General features: G+C 42.0%; 2 protein-coding genes across 2 annotated transcripts; both read left to right on the forward strand.

The window, feature by feature from the left end:
• The first annotated feature begins 2,854 nt into the window (after positions 1-2,854).
• PANX3 (pannexin 3) lies at positions 2,855-11,424 on the forward strand. The gene is made up of 4 exons (XM_046684661.1): positions 2,855-3,688; positions 4,919-5,061; positions 7,489-7,703; positions 9,245-11,424. The coding sequence occupies exons 1-4, from the start codon at positions 3,508-3,510 to the stop codon at positions 9,882-9,884; spliced, it is 1,179 nt and encodes a 392-aa protein (XP_046540617.1). The 5' UTR covers positions 2,855-3,507; the 3' UTR covers positions 9,885-11,424.
• A 2,519-nt stretch (positions 11,425-13,943) lies between these two features.
• On the forward strand, positions 13,944-23,101 carry TBRG1 (transforming growth factor beta regulator 1). The gene is made up of 9 exons (XM_046685273.1): positions 13,944-14,308; positions 16,012-16,082; positions 16,720-16,952; positions 17,493-17,629; positions 17,913-18,059; positions 21,066-21,163; positions 21,423-21,533; positions 21,964-22,106; positions 22,740-23,101. Exons 1-9 carry the CDS (start codon positions 14,159-14,161, stop codon positions 22,883-22,885), a joined length of 1,236 nt encoding a protein of 411 aa, XP_046541229.1. The 5' UTR covers positions 13,944-14,158; the 3' UTR covers positions 22,886-23,101.
• The last annotated feature ends 163 nt before the right edge of the window (positions 23,102-23,264 follow it).

Below are 23,264 nucleotides of genomic sequence, written 5' to 3' on the forward strand. Positions count from 1 at the left end.
AGAAAAAATTGTGCTGAGTTGATTGGATATCCACATGGAAAATAATGTATCTTGACTCCCTATCTCATATAATATATTAAAAAGTTCCAGGGGCTGACCCAGTGGCGTGATGGTTAAATTCACGCACTCCGCTTCAGCAGCCCAGTGTTCGTGGGTTCAGATCCTGGGTGCAGATCTACACACTGCTCATCAAGCCACACTGTGGCTGCATCCCACATACAAAATAGAGGAAGGTTGGCACAGATGTTAGCTCAAGGTCAACCTTCCTCACCAAAAGAAAAAACAAAACAAATTCCAGATGGACTGCAGATCTACATAATAAAAGTAAAACAAAAATATTTTAAGGAATAGCTAAGAAAAATTTTTCAGGATATTGGAATAATCAAAGTTTATTAAATAGGATACATAAAGCACTATCCAGAAAAGAAGAAAATTGATACATTGACTATATTAAAATTAAGAATTTCTGATCATTAAATGACACCATTAAGAGAATAAAAAGTCAATCAATAGAGTGGGAGAAGATATAAATAAAACATTTATCTGGTAATGGTCTCATACCCAGAATATAAAAAGAACTCCTACAAATCAATAATCAAAAGATAGAAAATCCAACAGAAAAGCAAGCGAAAGAAGACTTGGACATACACTTCACAAAAAAGAGATCTGAATGCTCAAAGTGGCCAGCTGCACTCATCATCAGAGAAATGCAAGTTACAACCCCAATCTGAGCTACCACACACCTTCCAAAACGGCTAATTTTTTTTTAATTGCAAAAACATAATGGTAAAGATGTGGAACAACTAGGACTCTAATAAACTGTTGATGAAAATGAAAACTGATACAACCACTTGGAAAAGTAATAAAGATGAACATATGCAAACCATTATGACCTAGCAATTCCACTCATTGGTATATACCCAACAGAAATATATTCACCATAAGACACATATTAGAATGTTCACAGTAGCATTATTTTGTAATAGCCGGAAATTGGAAATCCAAATGTCCAACAATTGAACTACTGATGGTCCCAAATGCCACCAATAGACAAACTAACTGTTGTATTTCTGTACAATAAGAAGGAATGGATTTCTGATACATACAACAACACAAATGTGTCTCAAAAATATGTTGAGCAGAGAATCCAGACACAAAAAATACACACATATGATTCCATTTATATAAAGTACAAAAATAGGCAATAAAATGAATGATTCTCATAAATATAATGTAGAGCAAAAGAAGCTAGACACAAAAGAGTATATACATACAATTTCATTTCTATAAAGTATAAAGAAGGCAAAACTAATCTATGCTATTAGAAGTTAGAATAACGATCACCCTTTGAGAAATGACAGTTATTAGAAAGGAGCACAAAGGTGGCTTTTGGGGTATTAGTATGGATCTGTTTCTTGATCATATGGACGTTTATTGAACTGTACACTTATGTGCATACTAATGTATGTATATGTATGTATATTATACTCCACTAAAAATGTGAACTTTTGGGGGGTGTGGTGAGGAAGATTGGCCCTTAGCTAACATCTATTGCCAATCTTCCTCTTTTCGCTTGAGGAAGATTGTCCCTGAGGCAACATCTGCGCCCATCTTTCTCTATTTTGCATGTGGGACACTGCCACAGCATGGCTTGATGCACAGAGTGTAGGTCTGTGCCCAGGATTCAAACTTGTGAACCCTGGGCCACCAAAGTGGAGAGTGAAAACTCAAACACTATGCCACTGGGCTGGCCCAAAATGTAAACTATTTTTCAAAGGCAAAAGAAAATATATGCATATAAACAAATAACAAGCATTGGGCAAAAATGCACATAATGGAAAGAATCAGAAATGGGAGTGTGGAGAGGCTAATGGGGAAGAGAATTAAAGGATCGCTTCTCCTGCTGCCAGGCAAGGATCACTCCAGTTAGCACACACAGGGCAGCTCTGCATCAGAGGTGGCCTCTAGCCTGGGGACGGGCAGAGTGGTAAGCCCAGCCCAAATATTTGTGGGCCAAAGAAAAAGTTTGAATAGAGGTCCACATACCATATATCTAAAAAATTAAAAGTTATAAATCAAGCTAACAAACTGTTAAATAAAGTATGTTCTACCTTTACATATATAGACACACACAAATACAACCTTCATAAGGATCAGGAATGCCAGGCTCAAATTTAGAATCCTCAGACTCCCCAGGCCCCTTCTTCCCAACCCAGCTAAGCCTCACAATGGCATGTGTGGGCTCCCTAGGACTTCTAATTTCCACCCAAACCCCCACAACGAGCCATTCCTCAGGCCTGGGGGTGCACACCCACAGCATGATCTACAGCCTTGGGTCATCTGGACAGGGACTTGCAGCATCCCAGGTGCTAGAGGAGTGGTCTAGAGGGGGTGCATGGGCTCTGAATGGGCACATCCCCCTAGCCCCATGTACTCCTTGCCTTGTGGGAAGGATGCGGCCAAACGGGACCAGTGCGAAGGCCCAAGTCAGGGCCTCTCTTGCCAAGTGTCAGGGCAGTGCTAGAGACAAGAGCACCCCACGCCCCAGTGTTAGCTTTCCCACCCACCCAACCCCACCAAACTGAAATAAGAGTTGACATTTGCGCTACAGTTTACAGTTTACAAAGCACCTTCACATGTAATACTCTTAATCAACCCTCACAATCTTATATGGTTACAATATAATACCATGTGACAGATGAGCACACTGAGCCAAAAGTGACTTGCCTGAAATCACGCAGTAAAAAAATGAGTACTGCTAGCTCTCCAGTGGAAGACTTTTCCCTCCAAATTTCAAGTCATGCTCTTTCCACCACTCAACAGCGCCACCCATCCCTCAGCTTTCTAGAGAATTGATGGGGCTAAAAAAAAATTTTTTTTAAAAAAGTAAATTACATGGAAATTGTAAATATGTGGTTGAAACATTTTGGGAAAAGATGAGAGGCAGGGAAGGCAATTTAACACCAAATTCAAAGCAGTTTCTGGGAAACAGTAGGGACCCAAAGCAAAGTCATCCCTGGGACAAAGAATACCATATAGAAGTAGCAGTCCTGAGTCCCGGGGGCTCCATTCCCACCTCAAACCACAAAACGAAGGCCTTCAACACATTTAAGCAATCTCCACCCAAATTCCACACCAATTACATGGGGGGCCCAGCTGCACAGCCCTCCTTCTCTCCACCACCCCACTAAAAATACTTTATTAATGAGAGGGCAGTATAAAGCCACGGGACTCCATCTGCTCAGGGACAACCCAGAGACAGCAGCCTGGCACCAGCCCCAGCTGAAGCCTGACCCTCCTCCAGCGAGGACCCACTAAGCTACGCCTCCCTCTAATTACCAGGTTCCTGGCTCAGGGCCTGGCCAGTTATTTAGAGAACCAGCGCCTGCTCCAAGCACAGACATCTACGAGGTTCGGGCTGCAGGCACTATCTCCTCAAAGCCAGCTGCCTGAAGCTGCCATCTCCTCACTCTACCATCCTGGAACCCCTCCTGCTGCCTCTGCATAATGTCGCTTGCACACACAGCTGCAGAGTACATGCTCTCAGATGCCCTGCTGCCGGATCGCAGGGGCCCCCGCCTCAAAGGACTGCGCCTGGAACTTCCCCTGGACCGGATGGTCAAGTTCATAGCTGTGGGCTTCCCCTTGCTGCTGATGTCCCTGGTATTTGCCCAGGAGTTCTCCTCTGGTAAGTGGCTTCCAAGACCCAGAGTATAAAAGAGACTCCACTTTGTTTCACTCTTTGCATGGGATGTGAAGTGTGACAACTCCCACATGGTCTAGGTTTCATGACTTTGGCCTGGGCATTACCCAAAAGAGAGACTATGCATGAGTTTAGGGTACCAGCAAAGCAGAGGTACCAAAAAATTTTGAAAGTCATTTCCAAAATTTTGCAATAAAAAATATTTAGTTTTAATTCCAGTATTCACATATTTTATATCATTGCAGTAATTGAGCTTTTATTCTGATTTTCATATAGTTGAGATAGATTGGGGCCCCATAATCTTTTCATGACCTAAGACTTCTAAAGGTCTTAGTAGGTCATGCTTTAGAGCAGTCTCTTATCTTCTCTGAGCATTCTTCCTACTCCCCATCTCCAGGGTTACTGATTTGAGAACATATGTTAAGTGCCTGACAGAGCCTGGCATATCATAGGTGCTAAATAAATCCATTCCTTCCTCTCCGTGAACCCCAACCACACACACAAACATTACCAAACACATATATCTAGTGTTCTAGATGCTGTATTAACTCAGCAAATCTGTTGCCTCTATTAAAAAGAATGTGGACTTGCCGAGAATTGGGATTTCTGGCTTTCTTTTCTGGCTGTGTGATTAGCTTACTATGTTTCCCAAGGAGGTGTGTCAACTTCCCCCTGCCTCTTGATTCACCTACAAGATGGGGAGAAGTATTGGTTCCCATTTCTGCCTCTTTCTAGAGAGTGATGCAAAAAGCAGAGACTCTCCCTCCAAGCCCACTTTCCTTTCAGCACCACATGCTCACCCTTTCTCTTGCTTTGGGCTCAGAAGGAAATTAATCCTCTTTTGGAATCTAAAAGATTCTCTTAGGAAAGAGACTTTACCAACAAACTGTAAGCCCTCTGGTGCCAAACTGCAGGAGTGCGGGGAAGCCCCACTGCCGACTTGTCTGGGAGTCCAGGGGGAGCTCTGAGAGAAAAGAACCACTGGCAGATATCAAAAGCGAGTCAGCAGCTCGGCAGGCCTGGGCCAAACTGTCCTAACGGTGACATGGCAGGGCCAAATCCAGAAACTGGGACATGGGAAGAAGAAAGTGCCTACTAGCTACAAAAATTTGCAGAGTGGTGGAGGCAGCCCCTAGAAAACTCTTGGCTGATTGCACTGTGGATTCCATTCCTCCGCTCCAACTCAGAGCTCTCAAAGCTGCATTCCTGTTCCAGGGTCTCCCATCAACTGCTTCTCTCCCAGTAACTTCAGCATCCGGCAGGCTGCCTACGTGGACAGTTCCTGCTGGGACTCACTGGTTCACCACGAGCAGGAGGAGTCTGGCCAGTACAAGACAAAATCCCTCTGGCCTCACAAGGTAAGGTGGGCTAGGAGTCTATCACACTGGCTTCATGGCTGAGTGGAGTGGGATGGAACTGCATCATTATGTTCTCTTGCCTCTTCACTGCTTCCCCCTACTTTTTTATCTTGACCATTGACTTTCACATTTCAGGCATTCTTCAAACGTCTAGTGATCATTGGTTGCCCACTTTTATTTAATTAGAAGCTTTGCGCCTATGCATGAGGCTTATTGACTGGCAGCCTTCAGTTTAAGGTGATCCCTTTGGGCCATTTCATTGGGAAAACTTCAAATATCAGTATCTGTAATCCTATCTCTTCGGCTAGTCAGTTTCCCCAAGAAGAGTGATTCGATCCTTAATTTGTACAGAGGGGGCAGGGAGCAGTTGTTATCAAGCTCAGCTGTCAACCTTCTTGGAAGTCAACTGTGGGTCTCAGTATTCAGTATTCATTCAACTTATCCCCCTGTTCTCAGGATGGTTCCCTTACCCTCAATGGACCCAAGTGAAGAATCTCTCTGGTTTAATGTTTACAAAGAGTAAACCAGAAGCCTTCTGCCAGGAAGGGAAAGGGTAGTCGCTTGACTGCATCATGTTACCGAAAGGATCTGTCTGTCAGTTTTTCAATATTCTCATCTTCAGCCCCACCTGCACCCCCACCTTCAGTCATACCTGGTATCTCCAATTCCTGAGTCTTTCTGGTTCTGTGGTGCAAAATAGCTGGCATCTTCTATATTATGCAGCTGCTTTCCAGTTTTCAAGTTTGTTGTTCTCGTCTCCTCTCCTATTTTGTCTTTATAGGAGTATGTCTTTTTGATCCCTTTATTGCCATTCTAGTGGGGCTTCAGGAGGGAGGAGAAGTCATATGTACACCCAATTTACAATGTTTAATCAGAAGTCACTCATAACATTCCCTAGTTATGACAATTTACAAGGCCTCAGAATGCTACAGTTCTAGGACCTAGACAAAACCAGAGACTTAGTGGAAAGAGTTCTTGAGATCTCTGTCACTGGAAGTGTTTAAGCAGGATCTAGACAGCAACAAGTTCAAGATACTGCAGAGGGGATTCAGATGTCAGAAAAGAGTGAAACCATCTGATCAGTAGGATTGTCTGAGAGCTCTCTGCACCCAGATTCTCTTGCTGCACTTCAACCCTACTGGAACAGAATCCTTAGGGGTGAAGAGTCTATTTTCAAGAAATGTCATTTCTTGGAAAGGAGTGAAAACGTTCTAATTTTCTCTCGTGACCTAATATACCTTTCTTAACCTGTCTCTCTTGTTTAGATGGGAAACACACATACATACAAACACACACACATACCCCTTTCTCCTCTATCTAGATGCAACCAAATATGCATCCTCCCTCTTTTTCTTCAAACTTTCCTCTAAAACAAAAAGCGTCTCTGGTTCAGGATAAGCTGTAGTCAAGTAGTTGTCAAGGGAATAAGCTCCAAAATCAGACTGTCTCATTCCAAATCCTGCTCACTCACCCACTAGAAGTGTAACCCTGTAGAGGTTACTTAACCTTTTCATGCTTCAGTTTCTTCATCTGTAAAACAGATACTAACAGTACCTACCTCATAGCACCATTGTGAAGATCAAGTGAAATAATGCATGTTAAACACCTAGTACAAATGTAGCTTTAAAAAAAACCTTTATAAGCAGTTTTAACTGTGGGCAAAATAGTGGGCCCAGCCCTTTTAGGTGCAGTAAGTAGGATGAGAAAACATAAGGAAAAGTCCCTTACCTCAAGTAGCAAATAGTATAGTTAGGACACAAGACTTACGCTTACCTCAATGTCAGCTTACATACATACTTACCAAAATAGCCCCAAAGAATTCCAAGATAGTACCTGATGGTGTGGTTTTGTATTACCAAGAATCTGGAAATGAGAAAAGACCACTGCACATGAGAGGAGTCGGAAGGAAATAGGATTTGACCTCCTCTCTGGAGCAGCTAAGTAAAAGTCAGCAATGTTGGGGTCCCGGGCTGGAATTTAAAAGTTAGTGAACTCTCAATGTCTGCGGATAAGAACCTGGAGCAGTCAAAGAAAGAAAGGCGGAAAATTGGGAATGAAGACGGTCTCCCCTAAGATCCCATGATCTCTAGTTAGCTACTCAGGCTAACATGCATGAGGAACAGGGAATGGGGAGCACAGCTCTCCCTCCCCCTCTCCTGTTCCTAGAGCCCTACACACCTACACAGACCCCACATTTGAAGGGTGGAGCTGGGGAACATGGAGATCCACTATCCCTTCTTTCCTGGGCTTCACTATATTCAGCCAGGTTAGAAGAGAGCCTTAGGTCCTGGGCTTGCGGTACTCATTCTCCATATTGCTTTCCCCCTCTGAGGCAGGAACCAGGGAATGAGAGCCCCTCTCTCACAGCTCTCTCCACAAGATCCCCGTACCCTGGGCCTCCCTCCTCAGCTCACTCTTGTCCTACAGGCCCTCCCTTACTCCATGCTGGCCCTGGCTGTGGTCATGTACCTCCCAGTTCTGCTGTGGCAGTACGCAGCTGTGCCAGCCCTCAGCTCAGATCTGCTGTTCATCATCAGCGAACTGGACAAATCCTATAATCGTTCCATCCGCCTGGTGCAGCACATGGTGAAGATCCGGCAGAAGAGCTCGGACCCCCATGTTTTCTGGGATGAGCTGGAGAAGTGAGTTGTCTCTTCCACTCCTTTGTGAAGGACTCAGCATTAAAATGATGTCCTTGCAGGGTAAACTATCCTCTATACCATCTTTCTGAAGAATTCAAAGTGCTTAACACATCTCACTAACTGTCTATCATTTCTGTACTCAGAGAAGAGAAAGAACTCTACCCTTATCTTACATATGAACACACTGAGTCACAAAGGGATTAATCTCTCTAAAATGCCACTTTCTTTCCTATACCATTGCTCTGCTCAGAAACCTCAAATAGCTCCCCCCATGCCTACAGAAAAATATCCAAATTCTCCCAAATATTTTTCCAAGGCCCTCCACAGCATCACAAACTACGTTTTCAAATTTCTCTCTAACTAGCAAGTGACAGAACCCTTCCACTCTACCTAGGTAGTCTCTTCCTTTTCTCCTAAACAAGCCATTCATTCACTTAAGCAGTCATTCATCATTTACTGAGTGCCAGGCACTGTTCTGGGTGCCTCTGATATGTGTGTGTCTGTGTGTGTCTGTGTGTGTGTGTTGGGGTTGGGGGTGGGGAGGAGGAAAGATACACCTACTCATGTGGGGCTTACATCATATTGAGAGAAAACAATGAACAAAGCATAAGACATAAGTAAATCATACAGCAGAAGACAAGTGGTATGAAGGGAAAAAATGTAAAGCAGGGTAAGGGGGCTCAGGGAAGCTGGAAGACTGAGGAAGGTGACAGTTTTAAATAGGGTAGCCAGGGTAGGCCCCACCAAGAGGACAATTGGGCTAAGATTTGAAAACATATTTTCTCATGTTTGTGCACCTACTCCATCCTCTGAGAAAAGTTCCTTTCCTATCTCTTTCTGAACAGTATCTACCTTTTGAAGGCCAACTCTAAGACAACATTCTCCATAAAGGTTTCTGAACACTCCAGCCCAGTGTTCACCTTTCTCTCCTAACTTTTACAACTACCATGGTTTGTATCTACCATTTTAGCAACAAATCAAGTGCTATTTTTATCTCATATTTGCAAATCTTATCTGCCCCTTCCCCATAAGCCAGTCTGTAAGCTTCTTCAGAGCAGAGACTGGCTTATATGTACCTAAACACTACAGCTCTCAACAAATACTTGTTAGCACATTTATTTTTATGAAATGGATGAATTGGTCTAAAAATCATACACAGAGTATACAGACCAAGGACCAGAATGTGGTTATTTAGACTCCCAGTTCAGCGCTAATTTAAGAAGCCTTATTGCTTCCCACGTATCTTACTTCAGCTTGGAGGTGTAGTCCGTTCTGCTGGGCAGAAATCCATGTGACTATTCATTATTCATTGATCATTCACTGGGTTTAACCACACTGTACTGATTGCTTGGAGAATTAAGATATACACACACACTTCATTTTGGGGAGAGGAGTGGTTATGCTCAGAGAAGGCATATTTTCATGTGTGTGGAGAAGGCCATGTCAAATACACAGCTTCTGTTACTTCCCCACATGGGCTTTCTCAGGAAATGGTTCTAAACGGTCCCTCCTAACCTTGCCTCTTTTCTTCCCCTGCTCAGGGCTCGGAAAGAACGATACTTTGAATTCCCCTTGCTAGAGCGGTACCTGGCATGTAAGCAGCGCTCACATTCACTAGTAGCTACTTACCTCCTGAGGAACTCCCTCTTGCTCCTCTTCACATCAGCCACCTACCTGTACCTTGGCCACTTCCATCTGGATGTCTTCTTCCAAGAGGAATTCAGCTGTTCCATCAAGACTGGGCTGCTAAGTGATGAGACTCACATCCCTGATCTGATCACATGCAGGCTGACCTCCCTGTCTGTTTTCCAGATTGTTAGTCTCTCCACTGTAGCAGTATACACCCTAATGGTTCCAGTGATAATATACAACCTCACACAGCTATGTCAGTGGGACAAACGACTCCTATCCATCTATGAGATGCTCCCAGCTTTTGATCTCCTCAGCAGAAAGATGTTGGGATGCCCCATCAATGACCTCAACGTGATCCTTCTTTTCCTCCGAGCCAACATCTCTGAGCTCATTTCTTTTAGCTGGTTGAATGTCTTATGTATGTTGAAGGATACAACCGCCCAGAAGCACAACATTGACACAGTTGTTGATTTCATGACTCTGTTGGCTGGTTTAGAACCCTCTAAACCTAAACATCTCACCCACCAGGTGTATGATGAAAACCCATAGTTAAGAAACCATGAAACAAAAAATTTTATGGAAAGTAAAAATCTCTCTCCTTCCTCACAAGCCTCACACACTAATATGCAAAACTACCCACTTTAGAATTGCTAAGCTTGGATTCAGCTGAATCACACATTCTGTATCATTTTATCCTAAAAGTGAGAAGATATAATCAACACATGGAAACAAATCTGATCATTGGAACTAAAGAGTCAGAAAATTAAAAAATTAGACCTAGAGCATAATATGAGGACAAGGAAAAAAAACAAAAACTAAAACTAAAGTTAAAGTCTAGACATTCTACAAGGAAAGAAGGTTCTAAAGGCTATTTATGGAGGCAGGTTCTTCTCACTGTATTTACTCCGTGGCCCTCATAGGATACAAAGAGCAAGTATGGTAATCTGGTAAGAGAACGAAGATATAAAATCCCTGGAAACCCTTTGGTGTAGCCTGAAATCCAAGGAATTTTCCCACCTTGTTTTGTGGAAGTCATCAACCTTGCCCGGGCTCTCTGTGCCCTGCAAAGTGGGCCAGGAGAAACTGATGGAAGGAATTTGTAATCTGCTCTCGGGGCTTAAGGACAATGTAGGACAAGGCCAGGGCCATGCATCAGCTATGAGTGGAGACTTGAGGTGTACAAATACACTTTTTCATCATCTAAACCAGGGACTCACTTCACCAAGGGCTGGGATTATGTGCTGTGGACTCTTCCACAACTCTTAATGGGCCCTGGTATACTCTTCATACCCAAGGAGATGCTATGCATCCACTTACAGCCAGTCACTGAACAGTAACCCCTTAGAAGTAAATAGGATATATAGCAGAGTGCTGTTGAGCCACTTCTCTCTCTTCTCTGACTCATCAACTCACCTTAGCTTCTAACTCCCATTCCTTTGCTGGATTTAACAGAATCTTGATCTGACTCCAAACGCCACATTCAGCTCAGAGTACCACGCTGTCTCTCATTTGATATTTCTTTCTAGAGCTGCATATTACATATTTCTTCAGAGGATTTTTGCATAGGCCATTTAGACCCTTCTTCATATAGGAAAGTAGAAAAGTTATGTCACTTCTAACAAATTCAGCTAAGTTTACCTAAAACAAGCAAAGGGTCTGATGTATAGACATTCATCGATGGCTTCCTAGTGTCACTGGGCAAAAGTCTAACTTTTCAGTTGGGACATAAGACCCTTCATGATCCAAATCCTGCCTACTACATCAGTCTCTCCTCTTGCCTCTCTCCACATACATCTTTCACTCTGACCAACTACTTTCAGGTCCTATGCTTCCCATGATGCTGAGCCTTTGAATATGCTGTCATATTCTACCCAAGATGACTCCTCTGTTCTTCACTGGGCCAACCACTAGCTCTCCTTCAGAGTCTGCCCAGGCATAATTCCTTCAAAAAGCCTTCCCTATCTCCTTTCCCCTTCCCTAACTAGGTGCTGCCATATTATCCAATACCTACCTCTGAGATAAAATTTTATTACACTGTATTAATATTGCCCATTTATTTGTCTTTCTCTCTTAAATAAGCTTCCTAAAGGCTGTGTCGTAACGGGCACTAAATAAATATTCTTCTGAATACATAAGCGACTGAATGAGTTGCTCAGTAACTTTACGTTGCCTGCAGCACACAGATCCAATAGCTAAATAAGCCTTACTGAAAAAGCTTCGTGCACAAAGATGCACTTGACGGCAACCAAGAACCAAAAAGTCAAACAACATGGAAATAATTATGTAAAATTATTATGTCATAATTGGAACAGTTAGTAGCTATTTAAAATTATGTTTATAAAGAAGTCATAAAGACTACAAAATGACTATAATAATGGTAAGTAAATAAAAAGGAAACATTATATTCAGTATGATCTAACCTATATGAAAATATTAAACACACATACTAACATGTTAAAAGTGGTTCACTCCATGTGGCAGCATTATGGACTTTTTTTAAAATCTGCTTTGTACTATATTTTCTAAATTTCTAAAATTAGCATCAAATGTTTTATAAATTGGAAGGAATTACTTCTAATAAAGAAGAAACAAACATTTTAATGGGCTGGTCTGGTGGTGCAGCAGTTAAGTTCACTTCAGCAGCCTGGGGTTGGCCTCGTTTGGATCCCAGGTGCAGACCTATGCACCACTTATTAAGCCATGCTGTGGTAGGCGTCCCACATATAAAGTAGAAGAGGATGGGCACAGATGTTAGCTCAGGGCCAGTCTTCCTCAGCAAAAAGAGGAGGATTGGTGGCGCAGGTTAGCTCAGGGCTAATCTTCCTCAAAAAAAACAACAATTTAACACAACTTCCCCTGAAATCCACTGTCCAGAGCATCTTGCAAACTAAGGTAAATGACAGCATTTTCCCTCCCAGTAGTCATGATACATCTATGTGAAGAGGAATAATGAAAATAGAGTCAGGTCACAAAGCCTGCAAGAACAAAATACAGCTGGACAGCACATAAATCAGGCAGTTAGCAAATAAGGGGTTTTGTGTTTTGTTTTGGTGAGGAAGTTTGTCCCTGAGCTAACATCTGTGCCAATCTTCCTCTATTTTTTGTATGTGGGACACTACCCCAGCATGGCTTGATGAGCAGTGTGCATGTCTGCATCCAGGATCTAAACCCTGCTGCCCAAGGCAGAGCACTGAAACTTAACCACTACGCCACGAGGCCTGCCCCAGGGTTTTTTTTTTTTTTTTTTCAAAAAAAGAAAATCTCTTCATATATTACTGAGAACTACCTATTTTCAGGTTCCAAGGTAAACTGTCAATCTATAGTATGAAAGGCATGAATATGAATAATTTGTAGGCTGAAAACATTCCTGGCAGTTTCCAAAAATGAATCTATATGGCTGCCTTGAGTACGTTTGTGAAAGCGCACTGGCACCACGAGGAATTGCTCTATTAAAACCGCGCCAGGTACAACAAGGGCAGCTTTCAATATGGATGGAAATAAAGGGACTTTCATAAGCCTTCTCTCTGTGTTAAAACCATTTTGTCAAGACTCCATCGCTATTTTTACAATTTTCAAAAATGAAGTACCTGGGTCATCAATTCTAAGCCTCTTTTTTTGAACCCTGATTCTAAGTTATTTATATTAGCGTTAGATTTTTCTCCAGTAATTCAATGAATTTATTGTTTGGACCGTGTACACATTTTCCTTAATTTCCATGTGCAATTCTAGAAGTCTACACTTAGAATATGTAACAGTAATTGTATATGAGTAGAGTACCTTTCCGTTTAGAACTCTTCATTCATCTCCATTATTCTAAAGAGTATATTCAGTTTTGAGAGGAAAAACCTGTGACTCTGAGGCTCATCACTCAACTAGTTAGTGGCACTGCGGGAAGAAGAATCAATACAGGCCTTCTGACTTCCAGACCAGCGCATTTACCATTACTGCATCTAAAGAACAGTCTATCCCCCTCTCTGATGATTTCAGACAGACCTTGGTTATAAAGTCAGAGCTATATAAATACAAGTACAGAAAAATACTTTAGGTTTTATTAGGCAAACACTGAGCACCTACTCAGGGCTAGCATGTTATTAAAATTGCTTGTTAAATTTTCCATCTTCCCTACTAGATTCCCAGGCCTTTTTTCTATTCACCACCGTAGGCTCAGCTCCTAGTAACATCACCGCATAACAGGCACTCAAACATTTACGCGAGCTGTATAAAGGAAGCAAGTAAGGAAAGAGCAGTACCAGCACTCGCGTTCAAGTGCGTCCTACACTCGGGAAGGCCAGTCTGCACCAAGTGTGAAAAAGTGGAGTTGAAAGGCACAGGGCTGCGGGAGTGCGCCCGAGACTCGCGTTGGCAAGATTTTTGTTTGTTTCCGCCTCAGCTCTACAGTAATACTACTCAGCTAACCACACAGACGGGGGTCACAGTGGTCGTTTGGGGTCAGCGTGCCGCCCACCTCGCCCCGACCTACACTCGCCTCCCGTCTTCTCCTCCCTCCTACCCGGCCAGAGATGCGCAAGGCCGACAGGACCACACTCACGCAGCCCCGGAAGTCAGACGCGGCTAGCGACCTTACGTAACTTCCGGGCAGGGCTTACTTCCAAGGCAGACGCGGAAGTGCTGGGAGGCACTGGGAGCCGGTTCGGTTGCAGGGTTTTTGGCTCAGCCGTCCGCCTTGGGGACGTCTGGAAAGGTCGATTCCCCGAGACCTGGTTCCGCCAGCCCAGACCAGGCGAAGCCAGCTCTCCCGGCCGCCCTTCGGCCCAGAAGCCGATGCCGGCCGCGCCCTGGAGCCCCCTTAGCGGGGCCGGACCATGAGCCTGCTGGGCGGCCTTGCCTCCTCGCCGCGGGCCGCGCTGCCGTCCAGCAAAGCCAGGATGAAAAAACTCCCGAAGAAGAGCCAGAACGAGAAGTACCGGCTCAAGTACCTGCGGCTGCGCAAAGCGGCCAAAGCCACGGTGTTTGTGAGTCCAGCCGTCGCTCGGCCCTTCTCCGCCTCAGGGCTTTCCTAACTCGGGAAATCGTTCCCCAAGCTGTTGCTCTTCCCAGGGTGGCAGCATTAATACAGCTTTAGCTTTGGCAGGATACATTACTTCTTGTTAGTCTTGTGTCCTTGGACAAATTGCGTAGTTTTGTTTCCTCATCGGTGAATGAGAGCTAACTACTTTGCGGAGTTAATGAAGGTTAAATGAGGAAAGTAAAGTGCTTGGTACCTGGAACATGTGCCAATAAGTTTTAGTCATTATCGTTATTACCGCAAAACTCTTAGAAATGCGTTTGATTCTCGAGAGAACCCTGAGAATGAGGCACTGTTTTTAAAATGAGAGCACTGAACCCCAGAAACATGATTTGTTCAAGGGACAGTTGTGACAGTGTGAGAGCCTTGACTCCAACTCAGACACCCTGATTCTAGTTTCTTTCGTACTTCCACTGCACAGCCTATTTCCCAAGCACCCAGCATACCCATAACTGACCCCTTCCCGAAAATAGGCACATGAAGCTATCAGTAATCCCCTCTTCTAACCTCTTTTGAGTCTCCCAAGTGTTTCTGCCATTCCTTTATTGTAGAGGCACGGGATTTATTGAATGAATGAACTGGTTTGCCAGCCACAACTTTGTGTTAGAACATTGTGGCTTGTCCAAGCTTGCCTCAGTGCTTGGTAATAGGGAGTGGAGTCCTCGAATGTCCTGCCATGCCCAAATCACCACCTTACCTCTTCTTTGTACCGAAAGCTTGAACATCTCTCAGCTTTTTTGGAAGCATAAGGAAAGGTTTGGAAATTAGAACATGCATTCCAAAAACATTTATTTAGCACTTGGTATGTGCAATAGAGAGAAATGAGAAAAGTAGAATTAAGAGGACTTGATATCTAATTAACTGTTACCTTTCTTTTATCCCCTACATGTCAAAGGTATCTAAAGCTTGGAGCCTATGTTATTAGAAGGATGTTGGTTCCATCAAGTACATGAAGAAGGTTTTGTGAAGAAAAGGGATCTTGTTTTGAACATTCAGAGTTTGAGGTCCCACCTATGGAACATCAGATTGGAGCATTCCCTTCAGGACTGATGATTGGGAAACACATTGAGTCATCAGTAAAGAAAGATGATATTTGAATACACATAAGTAGATTATGAAATTTAAGAATTTTACATACTAGAGTTAATTTTGTTTCATCTAGTTTTTCTCTTTAAGGTTTATATCGCATGGGATGCCTTGGGTTAAGTTGGTTTTATAAGCACCCCAAGAATCAAGGCACTTGAGAATGGACGTTCCTCATATTTATAAGGACTAAATTTAAGCATCTATAGATTTGAGCAGTATGCTCTTTTCTCTGCCCGAGGATACCCTAATTAAGGTGACCATACATCTTTGTTTGCCTAGGACAGCTGTAGTTTACCATATTGTTCTGGCATAATCATTAATAGCTTCCCCTTTTCGCTCAAAGGTGCCTCCACTTATATAAATTATGTAATTACCCTGCCCATAGTAGAACGTGACTCTGCCATTACCTATAGGTTTTTAATAGTTTGTCTGCAAGGTGGACTAGCTCTTCCTTCTCACCTAGCCACACAGACCTCTTTGGTTTGGAATATAGCTCCTCTTCCCAGCAGAATACTTTGATCTTTTATTCATTTTGTATGATTATATTGAAAATTTTTCTCAAAGGAAAATGCTGCTATTTGTGATGAAATTGCTCGTCTTGAGGAAAAATTTCTTAAAGCAAAAGAAGAAAGACGGTGAGCTGGCTTCATTTTGTGTTCAGAATCACATTTTTGGTGATTGATATGGTTTTATGGCTCTGGGGATTTTTCTCTAGTGGGATTTTTGTGCATTTCACGGCCCGTTGGCCACTGATCAAGTACAGAGAAACCCACAACCTGTGGTATTGGTTCCTATTTACCCAAGTCTTCTTGGACCATGGTGATGAGACAGCTCTATTCATCTTTGTCACAAAATCCTTTTGTCACATCTAATAAGTAATCTTATTATAACTCCCTAATTATAAAAGCCAAGGGATAAAAGAAACTACTTTTCATTCTACAAATATTTGTTCAGTATATACTACTCTGCAAAGTACAGTGGGTATATAACACATGCGGTTCATGGTATATGCCCTTCAGAAGCCTAACACCTTCCAACATCAAGGTACAGGGACCCTCCACATGCAAAAGAGATATGCTACAATCCTTTATCCTTGGCTTCTTGAGGTATTATCCTCTGAAGCTTCGTAATTCCTAGGTTCCAATAAGAACCTTATTTTTATGAGTGTAATAATCTTTGTATTTAGTTCTGGCTTTTCCCAGTACTTGAGTAAAATATTGAATTGAGATGAAACAAGTTCATACCTCTGTTCCCTTTCCTTCTCGACCTCAGGTACTTGCTAAAGAAGCTCCTCCAGCTTCAGGCTCTAACTGAAGGGGAAGTGCAGGCTGCAGCTCCTTCCCACAGCTCCAGTTTGCCCCTGACTTATGGTGTGTCCAACTCTGTGGGAACTATACAGGGAGCAGGGCCCATTTCTGGGCCTAGCACTGGGGCTGAGGAACCATTTGGGAAGAAATCAAAGAAGGAGAAAAAAGAAAAAGGCAAAGAGAACAACAAGCTGGAAGGTACCTTGCCTCAGTGGTTCAAATGCTAATGATAGAGACCTGGTACTAACTGGTGACACACACGGCTGATCCTTAAGCAGCCCTAACAGCCCTTAAAAAAGCAAGTGTATTAAAGCCACTTTGGGTGGAGGAATTTCAGTTAGAGCTGGTTAAATGCGAAGGGAGCAGGCTAAGGCCTCCCCCTTCTTGCACACCCTCAATTCTCTGGGTTGCCTTCAGTTCAGTCTTTCCTAGAGGCAGGGAAATGGGCTAAGTGGCCTTTTGAGCACACAGATGGAAAATTTCTGATCTTATAAATTAAGTAAGAGGCCTTAAAACGTGTAAGGCTTTTAGGTCCTAAGCACTAATATTAAAATTGGTTACTGCCAGGTGGGTGGGTTAGAAAGATACTCAGGGCTTTGGGGAAAAGTCCCATGTGCCCATTCAGTGAGTGTGTAGAATGAGATTGGCTTATTGCTCTTAGCATTCATGTGTAAATTCTTCCCTTCCCCTCAGCACTGGGAGGGGCCTAAAGTGGGTGACCCCAGATTTGCGTTTCAGTTCTGAAGAAAACATCCAAGAAAAAGAAAATGGAGGGAGGTGCTCGCAAGCTGGTTCAGCCCATTGCCCTGGATCCCTCAGGACGGCCTGTGTTCCCCATCGGACTGGGGGGTCTAACAGTATATAGCCTGGGGGAGGTGAGTGAGACCAGAGAGAGAAGAATCAGAAATATGGGAATGGGGTTAAGCCTTCCCTCCCTGTTCCCATTAGCAGCAGCCCCTTGCTGATCCAGACCACTCCCAGAAAATCTCCAGTCCCTAGGAAACCAGGTCAGTTGTGTCTGCTGCACAGCCTACGCGCTCTCTCTGATTTGAGTCACTCTTTGCAGCCCCAGAGTAGCTCTAAAGGCTCCCATAGTACACTGGACTTCTACATTCTCCAGTGACCTCAATCACAGGTTTGGGGCAATCTTTTTTATAGATCATCACCGACCGACCTGGCTTCCATGATGAGAGTGCCATCTACCCTGTGGGCTACTGCAGTACTCGAATCTATGCTAGCATGAAGTGCCCAGACCAGAAGTGTCTATATACCTGTCAGATCAAGGATGGTGGTCTGCAACCTCAGGTACCCACTCTGATCATAACTACTATTTTTCCCATTTTTTGACAACCTTCTCTGTGACGGGCACTTAATATTTATTATGTGTTCTCAGACTTTACAAGGTAGATACTGTTTAATTGCCATTTAGGTAACCCCAAGATGCAGAAAAGTGTTTGGCCCTAAGTCACACCTCTGCTAATAAGTGATTGAGCTGGGATGTAAACTTTATCTGTCTGACTCTCCTACTGACACCCTTTCCCTTGAATCATGCTGCTTCTACTCTCAATATGGTGACTATGCGAGGCCTGATCAAACCTGCCTATTTGTAAAATGCAGGCCCATATACAGGGAAGATAAGTTTGATTCTGCCGTTTCAGGTAGGACCAAAATGGAGGTAACAAAGAAACCCCTTAGCAGTTTCTGGCTGCACATACTCTTAAGGACCTGAGAGACCTGAATCCCATCTTATTAAATACCTTTGTTCATCCTTCTCAGTGCTATGATTCAAAGCAGTTCATTTTTCCCAACCATCACCTCTGATCATTGGGGAAAAAAAGATGATTTTCAGAGTTCCAGGCTTCACTGTCTGACGATGTTACAGAATGCTAGAAAATTGAGTGAAAGGAGGTAAAGGCAAGGTAAGGAGCCTTTGAGCAGAAGCTGAGAGCCTGCCTGACACACGTGGATAATACTGCATCACTCCTATCTTGGTCAGAGCACCGTTTGGACATATCTGATAGTTCAGATGACCTTGGCCGTGCAGCACTTCTCTTCAGGAAAATGCTCCAACAGAAAGACTCAGTGTTGTAGCAGTATACCGTATTTATAATAAATCTAGCAATTCAATGCAAATCTAATCAAAGTCCTAATAGAATTTTAATGGACAGTGGCAAGCTGATTCTTAATTTCCTCTGAAAGACAAATTGTTAACATATTTTTGAAAAAGAATAGTCTGTGGGGTGTTTAGTTTCCTTTTTTTTTCCTTAGCTTATTAACCCATCTGGACATTATTTTTAGGTACATTGTGAGCTTTAATTTTTTTTCCCAGCTAACATCAAGTGACACCTTTAGTATATACTAAATACATACAATACTTGCGTATGTTTCCAGATGATGCTGTTTCATCTATTTGTCTATAAATGCCAATATGACTTTTAATTACTTTAGTTTTATAGAATGTTTTATACTATAAATATATTAAAAGAAAATATAGAAGAATATTTTTATAATCTTAGAGTGAGGTAAAAGGTTTTCTTTAGCAAGACATGAAGTGTAGAAGCCATAAAGAAAAATGGAACAGATTTAACTATTAAAAATGTAAACACTTCTGAATGACAAGACACCATAATCAAAGTTAAAACTCAAGCAACAAATAGGAATAAAATATATGAGTGGGTTAATATCCAAATAAAGTGTTCCTATCATCCAAACTAAAGAGCAATCAGATAAAATAGGCATTTCACAGAAATAGTATAAATGGTTGATAAGAACAGACCTCACTGGTATTTAGGAAAATGCAAATAAAACAAAAAGATCTTATTTTGCTAATAGGCAAATACCAGATTGATAACAGCAAATGTTGGCCAGGGTATAGGAAAACAAGTATGCATTAGTACAATGAAAATTGTAAAGTCTTTTTGGAAAGCAACTTGGCAATATCAATTTCAGCATGTGTATCCTTTGACCCAGAATACTTCTAGGTATTCTAGTATTTCCCAGAGAAGTGTGCAAATGTGAACAAAAGAATTGAATGTAACAGTGTACTTGCAGCGTGGTTTACAACAGCAAGAAATCAGAAATAGCCTAAATACTCACCAGTAGGAGAATGGTCAAAAATTAAGATAGATCCACTTTCTGTAGTATTACACAGCAGTTAAAAGAATGAAGTAGATTTATACATATGAACAGAGAAAGATCTCCAAGACCAAAATATGACATTTTGTCCTTTTAATTGCTCTTTGCTCAAATAGGATACTGTGCACACAATATAAAAGATTGGAATTGGCATGACCAATACCAAATGGTAGAGCAATCCTGGAATATTTGAAGATAATTGCTCACAGGTTTTTCATGAATTAGCTGAGAAGTAAATATAAACCATCAGTATTTTAAACTTGCAACATATGTCATTGATTGAAGTAATAAAACCACCACTGACTAAAACGTCTCACAAGATAATTCATTATTGACAAAACTGAAAGATCTCTACAATTTGACACAGTAAAATTTGAATCAAGTGAAATAATAACTGCAGAAGAAAACTAACAATAATAGAAACTGTACTCTGTTTTGGATTCTGTAAAAATGATCAGTAACGCATATACAGAAAATAATCCTGTTTGGAATAATTTGATTAAAGTAAACATTGAAAAACTGGAAACTGTTTTAACTGAACTTTACAGAAAACTAGTGAAGAAATTTAATTGGCTGAATAGAACTTGTTACAGAAATATTTTCTTTGCAAAAATTCATTAAACTTTAAGGAAGACTGGTCAAGGAATTAAGTTGGTTAGATAGTGCTTGCTACAAAAATACTTTCTTGCCAAAATTCCTCGGTATTAGTATGATTTTGACTTAAAAGTTTCTTTTTATAAATAGTCAAGATATTTTGAAATTCAAAAACTAAAGTGAATTGGGAGTTTGTAGTCAAAATAACCTGTACCCCACCCAGATATTATAAAGTAAACTTAAGATTACATGGAGAATGATGTCATTTGTTTTTAAAATACCATATGTATTTGTACTTGTAGATATAAGTAAGTAGATAGGAAAGGGTCTGGAAAGGTGACAAATTAAGTGTTGACTTCTGGTGAGCAGTCAACCAAAAAATACAGAACTGAAACAAAGGACTTTCTCTGTTTTCTTGGATTTGTTTGAAGTTTTAACAGTACTCTAAGGAAATTGCGCCCACCTCCTAGTATGGTATACATCAGCTTCAAGTGCCAGTGAAGAAATAGTTAGAGTAGTATGACTTTCTCCCTACTACTTCCTCCTTGAAGACTGAGCTAATTGCACCTTTATCTTTCTCAGTTTGAAATTGTTCCTGAAGATGACCCCCAGAATGCCATTATCAGCTCTTCTGCAGATGCCTGTCATGCAGAACTGCTCAAGACCATAAGTGCTACTATGTAAGTTGACCAATAGCTTGAAGACAGGCTAAAAAGATCACTTCTTGCACAGTGAGACCTTTTTTCTTGCTTTTAATGAGTGGAGATCCTTTATTTTATAGAAGACTATCCTGCATCCTTCGGATGTCTTAGCAACTAGATTCTCCAGAGTATCTAAGTCAAGAAATCTTACTATGTTTGTTCACACCGCCTTCCATTCTTAAACCCATTCTTATCTCCCTCTAGCTTCTCAAAGTAAAATTCTCCCTCTCATATTTAGGGGGAAACTCAGGCCCAACCTGCTTCCATCTGGAGCTGACTTTTTTGGGTTTTCTCATCCAACCATCCACAACCTGATCCAGAGTTGTCCAGGAGCTCGAAAATGCGTCAAGTAAGTAAGGTCAGATCCCTTGAGAGAAGCTCCATGATCAGCAGGCCAGGGACCTAAATTGTTTTGCTTATTCATACATTAAGCTGCTTCTGTATGCAAGGTATGCTTACTCCTTGACCAGTGTGCCTCAGTACTGGTCCTGTTTGCCCTCTGGACAGGTGAGCAGGAGCCAGCATCCCACTGTACCATAATTATCATCCTTTTCCGTGTGTTCCATGACAGCAAAAGGGCTGGGAAGTTCTATAGAATATTGTATCACAGACTAAGATAGTCCTATCTGTCTACTTTTGGGTTTTTTGTTAGTTAATATGTTTTTTAGATATATATGGGAGAGATCTACGGAAAATAAATGCATAATCCCTTTGGAGGTGAAAATGGGTTATTATGGCTAACAGACAGCTCTCAATAATGAGTCCCTTTAATCCTGCAGTTACCAGTGGGTGAAATTTGATGTGTGCAAACCTGGAGATGGGCAGCTACCCCAAGGACTGCCAGAGAATGATGCAACTATAAGCTTTGAAGCCTTTCAAAGACACACCTTTGATGAAGATCATAATGATCCCATTCTACAAGGTATCTTTTAATTTTACCTTTCTGGTTTGAAAATTGACCATTTTAGGCTCTCCTCCCCTTAGGTCATAGCTGAGTACCCCAAATACCTGGGCAGTAAGTGGTATAAGCTTTCAGTGCTCCAACCTTGGAGAGTACTGAGTTCGAGGATCTGTCACCCTATGTAGCTCTACAGCTGTCCTCACAGCCACAAGGGGCATCTGTGATCATAGTAAGGCAGGGCCCACCAAGAAACTAGGGTTTCTCATTTTCTACCTAACTAAGACCTAAGCAGAACTCTAGGAGAAAGTTTACTGTATAGGACTAAAATTTCAAATGAGATAAAAGGGATCAGGTCATGGCCTGGATCCGGCATTGGGGTCACATAGGGAGAGCTCTGGGCTGTAAAGAAGAAAACAGAATTAAAATTCTCACTGTTTACCTAATATACTATATAACCCTGGGCAAGTCACTTAATCTATTTCAGCCACAGTTTTCTTCATTGTAAAAGTAAGTATCTGTCCTGTCTTAGCAAACAAAGGCAAAATTGGGTTGACAGAGGCAAGGATGTTAAAGAGTTGAAAGAACATATATGTGTCTGATCAGTCTCCTGAGATTCCCAGGCAACACTGGAACTCAAGGAATTCTTTCCCCCAGGATCCTTGGACCTCCCGGAGCTTCAGCCTACAGCCTTTGTGTCTTCTTACCAACCCATGTTCCTGACACACGAACCTTTGGTAGATACTCACCTACAGCACTTGAAGTCTCCGTCACCGTGTAGCCCAACTCAGTCTTCAGACTGAACAAGAAGGGATCAGATCCACATCATTTTCATCGTGATGAATTTTTTAACTTAAATTAAAACTTAGAATATATGGAAGAAGGCAGCAATTCAGGAGTGAAGAAGATATTAACACCTTTTGTCTTGGAGGTTCCTGTGGTGACAGTTTTCCCTGAGAAAAACTTCAGCTGCTTTATTTTTAGTAATAAATTTCTCTTGACAATCCTGCTTATTTTCATCTTGTTGTAATCAGAATATAATCTTTTGTACTTAGTTCTGCCTGAGGTAAACTTAAGTCCTTTATAAGCCAGAGTGAGAAATGGCTGCTGCTCATGAAGGATGGATGTACTAAGATTCTAACAACCTTCTACCCTTGGTTCTGATTCTGCTTCAAGGAATAT

Source organism: Equus quagga, chromosome 14 (genome assembly GCF_021613505.1).
Source record: "Equus quagga isolate Etosha38 chromosome 14, UCLA_HA_Equagga_1.0, whole genome shotgun sequence".
Taxonomy (NCBI): domain Eukaryota; kingdom Metazoa; phylum Chordata; class Mammalia; order Perissodactyla; family Equidae; genus Equus; species Equus quagga.

What these genes read in the sequence shown, in the direction of transcription:
- PANX3 (XM_046684661.1), top strand. Translation starts at nt 3,508, where the DNA reads ATGTCGCTTGCACACACAGCTGCAGAGTACATGCTCTCAGATGCCCTG. An exon ending in AATCCCTCTGGCCTCACAAG is followed by an intron (nt 5,062 to 7,488) that starts GTAAGGTGGGCT and finishes CTTGTCCTACAG; the next exon opens with GCCCTCCCTTACTCCATGCT. An exon ending in TTCTGGGATGAGCTGGAGAA is followed by an intron (nt 7,704 to 9,244) that starts GTGAGTTGTCTC and finishes TCCCCTGCTCAG; the next exon opens with GGCTCGGAAAGAACGATACT.
- TBRG1 (XM_046685273.1), top strand. Translation starts at nt 14,159, where the DNA reads ATGAGCCTGCTGGGCGGCCTTGCCTCCTCGCCGCGGGCCGCGCTGCCG. An exon ending in AAAGCAAAAGAAGAAAGACG is followed by an intron (nt 16,083 to 16,719) that starts GTGAGCTGGCTT and finishes TCTCGACCTCAG; the next exon opens with GTACTTGCTAAAGAAGCTCC. An exon ending in GGAGCTCGAAAATGCGTCAA is followed by an intron (nt 21,534 to 21,963) that starts GTAAGTAAGGTC and finishes TTAATCCTGCAG; the next exon opens with TTACCAGTGGGTGAAATTTG.